The sequence below is a fragment of the Callorhinus ursinus genome, unplaced genomic scaffold (assembly GCF_003265705.2).
Source record: "Callorhinus ursinus isolate GAN/ISIS: 27379988/994484 unplaced genomic scaffold, GSC_fseal_2.0 scaffold54, whole genome shotgun sequence".
Classification (NCBI taxonomy): domain Eukaryota; kingdom Metazoa; phylum Chordata; class Mammalia; order Carnivora; family Otariidae; genus Callorhinus; species Callorhinus ursinus.
In genome coordinates this window covers 5,963,124-5,978,231 of record NW_027397116.1, presented here as the reverse complement: position 1 = coordinate 5,978,231, position 15,108 = coordinate 5,963,124, and the positions used below count along the sequence as shown (strand labels likewise).

General features: G+C 37.7%; 1 protein-coding gene across 2 annotated transcripts in view; it reads left to right on the top strand.

Annotated features, from left to right (window-relative positions):
• MARK1 (microtubule affinity regulating kinase 1) overlaps nt 1–15,108 on the top strand; it is a 114,239-nt gene that overhangs the window by 36,066 nt on the left and 63,065 nt on the right. For both annotated transcript variants that reach the window (XM_025892194.2, XM_025892192.2), the window contains exons 2-3: nt 10,903–11,106; nt 12,290–12,343. In XM_025892194.2, coding sequence (XP_025747979.2) covers nt 10,903–11,106; nt 12,290–12,343 — 258 coding nt within the window. The remainder of the gene's footprint in view (nt 1–10,902; nt 11,107–12,289; nt 12,344–15,108) is intronic.

Sequence of the window (15,108 nt, the reverse complement as noted above, 5' to 3'; positions counted from 1 at the left end):
CCTACTAAGACTATAAAAATAGTTGCTAGCTTATCATTTATTTTTTCTAGTGCTTGCTTCTGTGGCTTCTTTGTTTTTGTTTTTTGTTTTTACATTTATATCCTTAATCCTTTAAGGATTTATTTATTTTGGAGTGATGTATCACTTAACTTGTTTCTAGTTGTTATAATACCATCATTTCCTTATTGATGTGAGATACTAACATTGAATTTGACATATCACAAATTATCCTTTGTATTTGGGTCTATTCCTTAGACAAACTTTGGGAAAAAAAATTGGTCACCTGGAAATTCTGTACAGTTTCCTCTCTCTTTTATTGTTTTGTCATTCATGGGTCACAATTTAATTGTAACGACTTTCTGGTTATCAGTAAATCATGATTCTTTTTATTTTATTTATTTATTTATTTATTATTATGTTATGTTAATCACCATACATTACATCACTAGTCTCCGATGCAGTATTCCATGATTCATCATCGTGCACAACACCCAGAGCTCCATGCATAACGTGCCATCCCTAATACCCATCACCAGGCTAACCCATCCTCCCACCGCCCTCCCCTCTACAACCCTCAGTTTGTTTCTCGGAGTCCATAGTCTCTCATGGTTCATCTCCCCCTCTGATTCCCCCCCCTTCATTTTCCCCCTCCTGCTATCTTCTTCTTTTTCTTTTTTTTAAACATATGAGGTATTATTTGTTTCAGAGGTAGTAAATCATGATTCTAAGAAATTCAACCTTCTAGAATAAATCTAGAAATAAGTGGGAAAATGTCCCATTGTACCTATTCTATATCCAACTATCTTATATGTGAACTTAAAGAAGAGTTAGCTGCAATGATTCAGAAAGTATCATATGCCCACCTACCTGAAAAAAATTTGCACACTAGAAAAAAGCAAATCTGAGAAAGAGAAATACAGGGGTATAAGAAACTGCTGTTGAATAATGTAACCAGTGAAAATCATAGATAATTCAAGATTAATTCTAATAATGTGACTATGAAGTTTAATTGCATTAGATTTTACTTATTTCAGAGAGAGAGAGAGCGCGAGCGTGCACAAGCAGGGGGGAGGGGCAGAGGAAGAAGCAGACTCCCCACCGAGTAGGGATCCTAGTGCGGGGCTTGATCCCAGGACCCTGAGATCCTGACCTGAGCTGAAGGCAGATGCTTAACCAAACGAGCCACCCAGGCACCCCTGTTCCGATTTATTTTCACATGTGCTTCTTCTATTTTTAAAACGTTTTTTCAAAAATTCCATTAAAATGGGGCGCCTGGGTGGCTCAGTCGGTTAAGCGTCTGCCTTCAGCTCAGGTCATGATCCCAGGGTCCTGGGATCGAGCCCCGCGTCAGGCACCTTGCTCAGCAGGGAGCCTGCTTCTCCCTCTGCCTGCTGCTCTCCCTGCTTGTGCTCTCTCTCTGACAAATAAATAAATAAAATCTTTAAAAAATAAATAAAATAAATCAGAACAAAAGCAGAACAATTCTTGGTGATTTTTAATAAAACATTCTATACTAGTTGCACCTGGCAGCTGTCCTTCCAGTAGCGCTAATCCAGTCCCCCATACTTCCGACTGCAAGTACCTGGCCATCGAGCGGCTTTCTTCTTAGCTAGTCTTGCCTTATTATTTTCTGGTCTCGTCGAGCCTCCCAGTATATTGGCCTCTACCTCTCCCTGTCCGTCACCTCTCTTTTGTCTTCACCTTCTTCACCATCGAGCTTAGATTTTATGATCCATCACTTCAGTAACTCACCAGTAACTGAGCTCATGTTGCTGCTTTCTCTCTGTTCGTACTTGTTTGTGAAACTCCAGACCAGGATGAACTCATTTATCTGCTTCTAGAATAAATGTAACCTGTCTTTGGGCATTTGAGTATTGCTGAAGAAAATGACACAGTGGGACAGGTGAGAGCCACCGTAAATTCGTGGGCACCATTCTCGCCTGGACTGTCAGTACTGCCCAGCAGCCCCACTAGACTGCTTTGGGTAACTCGTTTTTTTCCTCTTTCTACAGAGATTATTTCAAGTCTTTGCTACTTCCTGCAAACCTGTGTGGCCTCTCTTCACTCTTAGCAGATGACTTTACCTCTAATCACACAGAGAAAGTAAAAGCCAGCAGAGTAAAACTCCCTCAACTTCCTATTACCCAGTGTTTGCGTGTTTCTACATCCAAACCTGATTTCTCTTCCTTTCTGCTTATAGGGAAAAAGCGTCTTTCTTCCCGCACAAGGGCAGTCTCTCCATGTGCTCTGAGTCTTTCCACTTTCTGGGAGCTTTATCTTTCCCTTCTCTTGCCTCATCAGCTTCTCTCTCTCTCTCTCTCTCTCTCTCTCTGCTGGATCCTTCCCTTGGGATTTAAACCATCTCCAGTCTCTCCTGTCTTAAAAGAAGCACCCCTCCCTCGGGTGCCCCCCTCTTTCTTCCCCAGCTGTCGCACTGTTGCCACGTCTTCAAGGTCAGACTTGTCGGGGGCTTCATCTGCCGTCACTACCTCCATTTCATTTCCCACTGGCCCCCCCAGCCCACTGCACCTTGACTTTTATCCTTAACATTTTTTAAATAACCACCAGTAGAATACACACAGGAGAAAATAAAGGAACAAAGAAAATCTGATGACTCTAGGAAAAATAAAACACTTAAAACACAAAACAAAATTTAAAAACACTCCAAATATGTCCGTAATTACAGTGAACTTGAAAGGTTAAACTGTACGGTGTGATCTATTTCATTAATAGTCTAGAAAAAGACCAAAGTGTAGTGTCAAAAAGCAGATCACTAAGAAAGAGGACATTGATGGCGCAGGACATCAAGAGGACACAGGAACTTCTCGCATGAGCCCATGTTTTACGTATTATTTGTTGTGTTTCATGACTTTATATGTTTGTCACAACTCGTATTGTATACTTAGATTTGGTAAATTTAATTGTGTGTTATTTATATCACCGCGAAGCTGACAAAAAAGAAATTTAATAGAAAGCAGCATAATATAATACTTGGCTCCCAGTGAGTTCGTATTTACAAGTCATAATCATGTAAACGCAATGCTTTTTAACTGAAAATTTGATTATATTGCATTAAGAGGATGACAGGAGGGGAAGGGAAGCTAAAAGATCTTCATCCTAATTGACCATTAATAGGAAATTGAGAGAATGTCTAGGACTGACGAACCAAGAATTAGCAATGCAAGCAGTTTGTTTAGAAACATCTGAGCAAAAATTGGAAGGAAAAGCTAAAGAAGACTCTGGTAGGCAGACTTGGAGTCTGGAAGCGTAGCACAGGGGACCGATGTTTTGTTAGCAACCTGTTAGAGTTCCTTTACAGCTTTGACCATGAGCCTATATCATTTCAATAAAAATTAATTTTAAAATTTGGGGCAGTGCACTGCTAGAAATAACTAGAAAGACCAGAAATGGGCATTGAACCCAGCTTAGTTGAAGGGAGAGTGGAAACTCTGATGTGATGGACGCCTTTTCCGGGGAGGTAATGTCTAGGCTGAATGTGAAAGGGTGGGTTCCAACACACCGAGTGATTTCTGCAGAACGTCACTCATTATTAAGGATGTTTCCTCTCTCTTGTAATTTTGTTAAACTCAAGCAGTACTTCCAAAAGATACTTTATTGATTTATTGCATTTTCTAGGTTTATATTCTTGTCGGTGGTGGAAAGATGACACAAATAAATCTTTCCTCTGTATATTTTTCTTCTTTTAAAAAGTATTGCACTATCTAGCACTACTGTCATGTTGAGTGCAAATGTTTGATGGGATATTCTTATCCTGTTTCTGTTTTTTTGGGTTTATCACTCAGTGCTACTCCATGATTTTCAGATTTGGTGATACATTATAATGTTTTTCTCGTATAAACTTTAATTTCTGGGGGGAAATCGGAGGGGGAGACGAACCATGAGAGACGATGGACTCTGAAAAACAAACTGAGGGTTCTAGAGGGGAGGGGGATGGGGGGATGGGTTAGGCTGGTGATGGGTATTAAGGAAGGCACGTTCTGCATGGAGCACTGGGTGTTATACGCAAACAATGAATCATGGAACACTACATCAGAAATTAACGATGTAATGTATGGTGATTAACATAACATAAAAAAAACTTTTCCTTCTGGTCATAGTCCTAATTGACTATAATGATAATTCTTCAATATGTCGTTGTGTGATATTGGCAAAGATCGTCTTTTGGTTCCTTAGACTTCTGTTAATAAACTGTATTGGCTTTTTTTCATTGGCATCATCCTTTTAAGGTTTTAAAATCATACCCATTTCCGGGGGTGCCTGGGTGGCTCAGTCTGTTAAACCTCCAACTCTTGGTTTCAGCTCAGAGTGTGATCTCAGCAGGGGGTCTGCTTCTCTCTCTCTCTCTCTCTCTCTCTCTCTCTCTCTCTGCCTCTCTTGCCCCTACCCCCCCTCACTGTACGCTCATGCTCTCTCTCAAATAAATTTTAAAAAATAAAATCATACCCATTTCTGATTCCTAAAAGCAATCAGCTGAAAGATCACTTATAAAAGTTTGAAAAGTTATGCAGTTACTCCTGAAGAGCAGGCAGGGTCACCCTATTGTGCAGCTCTGCCTTTTGCATTCATGCTGTGCATAGCAGGGTAGCTGTCGGAAAGTTTTGGAGGCCTTTTATTTTAATAATGACTGTCTTATCAAATCTATTAACATCTCATTGAAATAAGCTTTAATATATAAGATAAAATAGATTTTTTTCTATTTGTAATTTAGGTGGGGTACTTATAGTAAAAGGCACTACTTAGTGGGTCCGTTCATGCAGCAACCACTATTTGAATGACGAAGAAAGGTAAAAGACACAGTGCTTTACCACTTAGACTCTCACAGTTTAGTAGAAGGTAGTTTATTAAAAAAAAAGGCAATCACACTGTAATGTATTAAGTGTTGTATAAAGAAATGTCCTGGGTGCTGTAGGAACACAGGAAGAGAAACCACAGGCCTTCCATTTTCAATAAACATTCTTTTTCTACTATATAAAAGTTTTTGTCATTCATAAAGCTATGATTTTCACTGAAACCATTCACTATTCTGCCACTTAAAAGATGAAAATTCACCTTGAAACACTGAAATTGGGGAAGGAGGGAGGCATTATTGTACAATAACATAATATAATAAAGGAAGCATGCCAGTTGAGAGAATTTTTCTGCAACTAAACTCAGATGTATTATCTGGCTCCTCACAAAATAAGCATTGATCATTATTAGTGATATCTTCAGTCATGCTTCCGTACAAGATGTGGCTGTTCTTTAAATTGTCCTTTGGTAAAAACCCAAAGTTGTCATTCTAAAGAGAACTAAAATAATATCTGTGTACAGTTTTTCTGTAAGGTAATTTGATACATAGAGCAAAGATGTTGAGAAGAGTTCTTCTTTTCCCCTTAGTGGGGGTGGGTGTGTGTGTGTGTGTGTGTGTGTGTGTGTGCGTGCGCGTGCGTGCGCGCACGCGCGCATGTGGTTCTTCTTTTGGGAAAGTGGTGTCAAAATCTCTAGTTGTAGTCATGGATTTATGTACTTTTTTCTTTGTTCTGTCATTTTTGCTTGTTGAAACTTCAGTTACGAAGCACATGCATAATTATATTTAGGATTGTTACGTCTGCCCTTTTATCATTATGTGGTGTCTCTTTTTACTTCATTAGTCCAATACTCCTTGTGTTGAAGTCTAATTTGTTGGATATTACCATAGTGTCCCTACCTCTCTTTTGCTGAGTGTTTGCATATATAGTATATTTTTTCCCCATAATTTTATGGTCAGTCTGTGTATTCATACTTAACAGTGCATCTCTTGGAGACAGCATACATTTAGGCCTTTTTCAAAACTTGATAATCTCTTTGAATTGAAATAATTAGTTTATGTTAAATATAATTATTGATCTGCTTGGTAAGTCTATAATTTGCTCTTTTGTTTTTGTCCCATCTGTTTGTTGTTGTTATTGTGTTGTTCCTCTTCTTCCTTCCTTGCCTACTTTTGAGTTAATCAGTATTTTTTAGTATTCCATTTAAATTTCTCTTTTGACTCCTTACTTATGTCTCTGTGTTTTTTAGTGCATTTTTTCAATGCTTGCTCTAGAGATTACAGAATGCATTCATATAATATTACAGTCTCCATAGTGTTAATATTGTACCTGTTCAGATAAAATGTAAGAATTTTGTAAGAGTATTTTAATTCCCCTGACCTTTGTACTTGTATTTTCACATATACTCATATCTGCTTACATTATAAACTCCATAGTATGGTGTTATAATTTTTTAAATAGTCATATGTCTTTTAAAGAAAGTAAGAGATGAAAAGATACGTACTCTTTTATACTTACTCACATATTTCCTATTTCCAGAGCTCTTTATTCCTTTGTGTAGATTCAGGTTACCATCTATGGTCATTTCCCTTTAGGCAGAAAAACTTTTTTTAGCATTTTATATAGTGTACGTCTTCTGGCAGCAAATTCTTTCAGCTCTTGTTCATCTAAAAATGTCTTTGTTTTCTTTTTTGAAGAATATTTTCACTGGATAAAGAATTTGGGGTTTCAGTTTGAGTTTTTTTACAGCACAGGAAAAATCTTGCATTGTCACCTGACCTCTGTTGTTTCTAAGGAAAAGTGAGCTGCCATTGGAATTGTCATTCCTTTGTATGTATTGTGTTGTTTTCCCTGGATGTTTTTAAGGTTCCCCCTCCCTGCCCCAAAGACATGATTTCTAGCAGTTTGTCTGATAAGGAAAAGGGCACATAAAACTTAAACAGCTTGCCCAAGAATACATAGCTAGTGAGTAGAAAAATTTATTTCATTTCAGTTGGTATTGAAGGAAACGGAAATTGTATTATTATTCAAGAACTGGAGTGTGGGTCCATGGGATGCAGCCTTTAAGAGCTAATGAAACTGGGACTTTTAATTACTCTGACTATGCTGCGCTCCCGGGCAAGCCTTTGGGTCCTGCTGTCACTGCTGCAGTAAGAATGACGGAATGCAAGGTCTGCTGGCTTGAGTGGACAACTTGAAGAAGGAAATGCCAAGATCTAACCTTGCGTTTTCATCTAAAGATGGGGACAAAAACTTGCAGATATTCTATAATTAAGCTAACATAATTTCTTGTATCTACTATCCTTAGGGCTGAGATAGTTCTTAAACTCACTGTTTAATCCAGCATGAGCTGAATTCATATTCGTGCCAGATTTTCTCTTTGAGTGTTAAGCTGTCTGTCAGGAAGGAATGAGATCAGTTATCCCAAATTATTCTTCAGAGAGTTTCTTCAGGGAAAGAGTATGCTTCTGAGTGGTGCTGTGGCAATTCTAAGATGGGGTTTTGGGGGAAATATTTTTGGGTGGGTGTTTTGTAATCAGAATTATATAAAATATTTTCTAAATGTTCTATTTTAACTTATAAGACTTATATAAATGCATTCTGAATAAGTTGGATGGCTCATAAAATGATCATGCTTCATGTCGAAAGTTGAGATCTTATTTTTAAAAAGGATTTTGGAGAATATGCTACCTTTTCCAACTTAGGTGGTGGGATGAGAAAGAATAATATTTTTAGACGAGCCCTCTATCCTCTCCTCTGCTCTCCAGCTACAGACACAGCCATGCCTGTGCTTTTCCTAGAATCTCCTCTTCTGTTGGTGGAATCATCCAGAAACAATTTAATCCTGATATGTTACACTAGGGGTCATGTGTTATCCAATGGGCCAAATCCAGCCTTTTGGTAATTTTTCATATAGTCCTGAATTAAGAAAGGTTCTTAAATTTTTAAGAAGCTGGGGGTGGGGAGGAAAGCTTATGCAACAGAGACAGTTAAATTTTACAAAGCCTACAGTATTTATTATCCAGCTTTTTACAGAAAAAGTTTGCTGCACCCTCTTTTTCACTGTCTTGCTGGGGATACAAAAAAGTCAAGGATTCTACCCACATGTAGTTTATTTGATCAAGAGTTTCTCTTTAGGGAATTGATTATATAGTAACCCCTCTTTTTTATGTTTACAAACTACTAGAATTTGAACATGTTTGATAAGAATCTCTTAATTGTCCATTGTTCCCTGATGTTTACCTCTGGTTTTAAAAATAGTGATAGCTGTGTGTATCAGCTGACATTGCTGTGTAACAGACCATCCCAACACCCAGTGGCTTAAACTAACAAGCATGTGTTATTTCTCATGAGTCAGTGGGTCATCTGGGGAACCAGTTGATTTAATCGGAGCTCAGGTGGGGATGGTTCTGCTCTACGTATTTCTCATCTTCCTTCTGGTGTCAGCCTGGGCAAGTCCAGGGTGATGGCAGAAGTTTAAGAGAGCAAGCTGAAACACAGCAGAGTCTCTTGATGACTAGCTTGGGACCAGCTATACTGTCACTTCCAGCTCATTCTTTTGGCCAAAGCAAATTATGTGACTGAACCCCCAAAGAGCGGGGAACTAAGTCCTGCTCTCATTGGAAGGACATTAGAGAGTTACATGGCAAAGGACATGAAAATTTGAGGCCACTAATGCAGTCTGTCATAGTTTGGTTTAACGTCAGGATGTACCTTGCAACCAGTATTGGGAGGTGGGTATTATACACACCAAAGATCCAGACAGCAGGGAATCATTCCTCAGAAGTCCTTCGCGAAGGGGCATCAGGAGTACAAGGGCCCTGAATTCCTTCAATTTAGCTTTTATGTACTGAGTGCCTTCTTTGCGCCTAACACTATATTAAGTTATGGGGCTCATAGAGCTTCAGGTCTAACAGTGAAAACAGACCATGACACATACATAGAAGATGGTGTGATAGTTCCAGTAGTAGAAATTGGTACTGGATGCTAAAAATAGCAACAGGAGAGAGTGGGAATCGACTCTGCATTGTGGAAGACATAGGAAGCTTTGTTGAGGAGGAGCTAAAATTAAATCTTGAGGCCTGGACAGGTCCACATTCCATGGTACTATTCAAGTTCAGGTAGAGAAGTACTATTTCTGGGAAAAGGTACAGCAATCTGTTAATGCTTAGAAATTGATTGTAATTAACAACTCTTGTTTGTGCTCAGATAATAGAGAAGTCTCTAAGAGCCCGTGAATAACTTTGTATTTACCTCCTTACTTTATTTATTGCAGTAGTTTTCAGACTTCAGCCTGCATCAGAATCACCCGGAGGACTTGTTAGAACACAGATTGCTGGACCCACCCCCAGAGCTTCTTACTCAGTAGGACTGGAACAGGGCCAGAGAATTTGCATTTCTAACAAGTTTCCAGATGATGCTGATGGTGCTGGTTCAGGGACAACACTTTGAGAAGTATTGATTTATTGAGCTTTTCCTCTGTGTCTGGCGCTCTGCAATGTGGTGAGTATATAAAAATGAAAAGAAAACATCCCTGTCCTCAAATTGCTCATGGTAGGGTGGCAGAGACAGAGAAGTAAGTGTATAGTGATAGTATAGTGGAGCGGATGATGAGCTATATGAAAGCAGTTTGCCGTGTGAATACGCCAAAGGGGCACTAGTTCACAATGAGGCTGGAGGCTGCAGATGTGTGTAAGACCCAGAGACCACCCTTTAATTTGCACCAAGTTTAAAAAAAATCTGAAAGTAGAGGCCTTAGGTTTTATGGAACCCTTTTACATACATAATTAAATTGGATTTTCTCCCGTTAAAAAAAATCCTAAAGTAATAACAAAGAGAAAAATGACCTTGAGTCATGCTTTGCATGAGCTTGGTAAATGGAGTCATCTTTAATATTGCCTTTAGGAGATTTTCTGATCAAAAGTTTTCTAGATAAGCTTGTAGTTGTATAGGCAGGACAGCACAGGCTGAATCAGTTTCTTTGCAAATAAAAAAATACTCCTTTCTTTTGTTAATTTGTGCTACTCATCTTCAGGTATTTTAAAGACAGTTGGAGAAAGATGTTACATTTATCATGTGTGACTCTGTGTTCTCACAAAAACTGCTAGAAACGTTTGTATGTCAGAATGCAGGCAAAACTGAATGACAGCAGGAGCTTTGAGAGCTGGGGAAACAGTTTGTTAGGCAGCTGGTCCTGGGACTCAGGTGCTGAGCCTGCCCTTGAACAAGATTCATCACGGTTGTGGGCTAGTGTTACTGTAAGACAGACCCACACCTTTGCCTCAAGAGTAGCGCTGTGGAGGAATGCAGTGGGCATTATGTCACCGACCTAGGCAGGGCTCTTGGTTGAGCATGGTAAGCTGAGGGAGGGGCTTGGATCAGGCAGGGAGCAGTCAGGATACCTGAAGCAGGCAGCTGGTTGGTCAAGTGACTGAACTATATGCCAGCAAATGAAAGAGTAAAACAGAGTATGGAGAAACAGAGCTCATGAACTTGTTTGTCTTGGCATTAAAAACATTCTGCCCTTTTAATGACGTAATCCTGGACTGTGTTGTCATCTCAACCTGAAGGGACAATACCCTTAGAGGGGTAATGGTCTGTATGGCTTCTGTCTATCTCTATATTTTTTTTAATCAAAAGCATATATGTAGTAGCGCCTGGGTGGCTCAGTTAGTTAAGCATCCAACTCTTGATTTTGGCCCAGGTCATGATCTCAGGGTTGTGAGATCGAGGCCTACATCGGGCTCTGCACTGGGTGTGGAGCCTGCTTCGGATTCTCCCTCCCTCTCCTTCTCCCCCTCTCTTCCACCCCTCCCCCCTACTTGTGCGCAGGCGTACTCTCTCTCTAAAAAAAAAAAACGACATATGCCTAAAGTTATGCAGAACATTTCATTTTAAATAGTTATATTCCCTCTGACAAAGCGAGCTAAAGTGAAGTAGAAATTATAAATAGAATTCTTTCACTTTAAAATCATGTAGTGCAATGTATTTTCATTGAAGTTGAATTATTAATGAAGATTATTTGTAGTCTTTTTAACTGTCCTTTTTAAGCTATAATCTCATTAACAATGAAATCTTGTAACCTTTTTCTTAGCATACATCTGTGGATGGATACACTGAACCGCATATCCCGCCTACCAAATCAAGTAGCAGACAGAACATTCCTCGGTGTAGAAACTCCATTACGTCAGCAACAGACGAACAGCCTCACATTGGAAATTATCGTTTACAAAAAACAATAGGGAAGGGAAATTTTGCCAAAGTGAAATTGGCAAGACATGTTTTAACTGGTAGAGAGGTAAGTTTTCATGATGCTTTTTAATATTTACTTGGACCTCTCCAGGGTCTTGTTACAAAGCTTTCCTATGAGCTGATGCTGGGAATAAATGACATTTGAAATACGGTAAATACTGAGATATGTGTGAATGGAACATCCGTAGACAGAGCTATAATAAGGCACAAAAAGTTGGCCTTTGAAGGTTCAGAAAAGACTCATCCCTGCATGTAGCGTCTCATAAATCAGGCGTACTACAGTTGAGCTTTCCTCAGACTTCTGTCTTCTTTATATGGTTTCTGTAAACAATTTTGACTATCTTTGTTCCCCAACCCTAGGAATAGGGCCAGGGTAAGTTCTCGTTACTTACTGCTTAAGGTAAATTAGGTATAAATGTATATAAAGTCACCCACTACTTTTTATCTGTTCAGAGACCACATTGCACTTGTGGTTAAAAACAGATGTTTTTCTCAGGTAATAAGAGAATTGGGTTTCTAAAATCCCATGTGTTTTAAATTATGTGTATGTAGATAGCAAAAATGTATGTATTTAATCTTATTACTAATATTTAATAATTTGTATGGTAAAGACTAAAAAAGTTAACATTACTTAATGTTTCCTGGATTCAGTTAGGACATGAAGATCTCAGTCATAATTTGTTTTTAATAAGTTTTTCTTTTGCTCTGTACATAATATTGTCACTTATGGTTCATTTTAGTCCTCTGCCCATTCTGGCTCCAGGAACTGTTCAGACACAGGCTCTATTAGGCAGAGACTTAGACTTAATCCACTTGGTTAGTCTGCTGCTATAAGCGAACTTGGGTGTTTGATTTCTCTAATCATTTTATTCACATGATACCTAACCTACTGAAAGCTTATAATCCCCTCCCTTCTGATAATTATAACTTACTAAGATCATAAGTAAAAGATTAAGATACAAATGATTTTTACTTTAAAGGAGAGATTTGGAAGAAATCTGAAAGGTGTCATTTCATTGACTCAGAATCCGATATGCTAAAGACATAGGTCAATGGAATATATCATAAGGCTGCCAGATTGTCACAACTTTACCATCTAGTGATGTGAACACCAAATATAACTAAATTGCATCTAGTTAGGAATGAAACAAAAGATTTTTTCCTTATAAGTTTTTAATCCATCAAAATACATATTCTCAAATATGTAGTTTAATGATTCTCTTTTTCAGGTTGCTGTGAAAATAATAGACAAAACTCAGCTAAATCCTACCAGTCTACAAAAGGTATTTAATTATTTTAATAGTAATTAATTAGAATATGAGTTTATTAATATATGATATTCTGTAAAGTCAGTTATCCTAAATTTCCTATCAGGTAAAATACTACATGTCAGTAGTATCTGAAAGAAAGACATGGCATAAAACATAATATTTTTATTTAATAATATTTCAATTATATTTATCAAGTAGTTGTTTGAGAAGTATCTACAACTCAAATTCATACACCATAGGAAAGGAATTTGTCTTTTAATTCAGTAGAATAAAACTTTGTAACAAATATTTTGAAACACTCATGATTCTGTTTTGTTTAAAAATCTATTTATAGTTAATATTGCCCATAGACGGTTTCCTTTTATTGCTTCACTTTCTTTTCTTCCTTTACCACAGGAACTAGTCTCTCAGCTAACTTAGAGTAAAAAATATGAACATTTCTTCAAAGAGTGCAAATAAAAAAAAGCAAGGGGAGGAAAAGAAAGGAGTGAGGGTGGAGATTGCCCTGATTAAACCTAGGAAAGCTCTTTCAAGTTCTTCATTACTTATGTGGGAAAAGTTTCTCAGATACACATTTTAGTACATTAAGAATGAAGCAAATATTTTAACACTTATGCCATATGTGTTGTTTGTATATGGCGAATTAGTAGACATTGTGATTTTTATTAAAATGTAGGATCATGGTCACATATGGAAATGTGACAGATAACTTTGAGTTCCTAACAGAGGTCGAATCTTAATGTAAGAACTTTTTAGTATGGTGTGTTTAACTATACTTGTGGTCATTTTAATGTTAAATTAAAAATTTGGGTCTGTGATATCAAGGCTCTCCCACTTAGCTCAGTGCCAGATAACTCAGTTTATTTTATCTACTTCTACTCAGAGATCTTTGTACTACTTACTGAGATTTCTTTTAAATTTAGCAATCAATGTAACTTTTATAGCACGATATTTCTGATCAGGGAGAACGAAATATTTGCTTCATTCTTTTTTTTCCTCTGTGAGATGGTATACCTTATGGATGTCTTCTGGGAGAAACTTATAGCACCAGTCTGTTAGCTAATTATGATGCAGTGGTATGAGTTATAAAAAAGCATCCTCTCTGGGCAGATGAATGACCCAAAGATGCTCTTTGCCTGGGCTGGAGCCACAGTGGGGCAGATTTTGCCACTCCTCTTCCAGGAATCTTCTAAAAATGCACGAAGTGCTTATGTGTGGCCCCAGTGGCCCCATCCATCACCCATCTGGCTTCTTCACTCTTCCTGGATTAATCTGCGAGTTGCTCTAGTAAACCCAGTGATCTTAAATGACATTAAGTGATTGAGGCCTGTTTTGCAAGTTGGATGCCCAGTAATATGACCCCCACTCAGTCTTTGCCAAAGGGGCCCAGAGAAAGCTGTAGAACCACAGTTACACCTGTTGAAACACGCAAACATGAAGCTGAATGTTGCTTTATTTACCTGAATAACTAAAATATGAACTTGATGACAAGTAATTTCTGTTGTCAGTTCTGCTAATCTTGCTGATGAAGTGTTGCTTTTCCAAATAGGTATATAAAGAAAGATGGCAATTTTGTTTTCTTTAATCTATGAAAATAAAATCCAAAGAAAGATAGACGTTCACAAAATGTAGCCCTGTACACTGTGGGTGTGTCATTGTTTTTGAAATAATTTTCATTTATGCTCATAGATTTGCTCTCAGTTAAGAGTTTTGCAAATAAACAACAGACAAGGCTTGTAGAACATTCAACATTTGGCTAGTAGGATCTCCCAGTCTTTTTTTATATCTAAAAAAGCAATAATGGAATGAGAAGTAATAATGTTTGCTTTCCTTAGCATTGACAGTGAAGTCCTTTAGGTAAAAAATAGCAAAACATGTTGTCCGTGTCATTGGTGTGCTTATTAAAAGGCAGATGATGATAACACATATATTTGAAATAAGGATTCATTTTAATCTCATTTCCAAAAGCATTTGGTTAAATCTTATTCTGGACTTGATCTGAATTTAAGCTAATTCCCATCCTTTATGTTCTCTTTTGTGTGTAACATATTTATAGGAAATAGTACTTTCCTTTGCCAACATCAGTGATAGACAAAGTAACCTAAATTTGATACTGTGACTGTTCAAAACTTCTAAAATATAAAGCTCTCAAAAACAGTTTGGTCTTTGGAATTGTTAAGCATCTTTGGCTTCAACGTTGTTTGTGTAATATGCTCATATTATTTTGTATCATATATTTTGAATTAGTGGGATCCAGTTTAGTGAGTTTTCATCATTTAAAAATTATTTGAGTTCGTTGCTGTATTTACCCCTTCCTCTTTGGACCATGAGTCTCACCTGATATTTTAATTAGTGTTTTTGGGGTAGGGTTTATGAACTAAACTAGCGATTCCTGGGGATCTTTTAAGCAGCCTAATAATGTTGGAAGAAAAGCAAAACAATGAAGCAATTTTGTTGATAGTTCACGTACTCAAAGTGTAAGATTAATTATCATTTTCTCAGAAATTCCACTAAGTTTTTAAACTTGGACATGTTAGTTTACATATGGATGACAAAGTCTGTGTTAGCCTTTCTGAGCCCATAGCCACGTGGGTGCAGTTTATCTGTCTTCTGTGTATTGTTTATTAATTTGCATTTTCTATTGTTTTACTATGTTACATTATAGTCCCAACTCACAAAAACTTTTGGCTCAGTGGTTCTGAAGTGATTTGCTGAGTAGTAAAGCCTGAAATGAGAACGGAGGTATGACTGCTGTAACTCAGAATTATGTCCTTAAA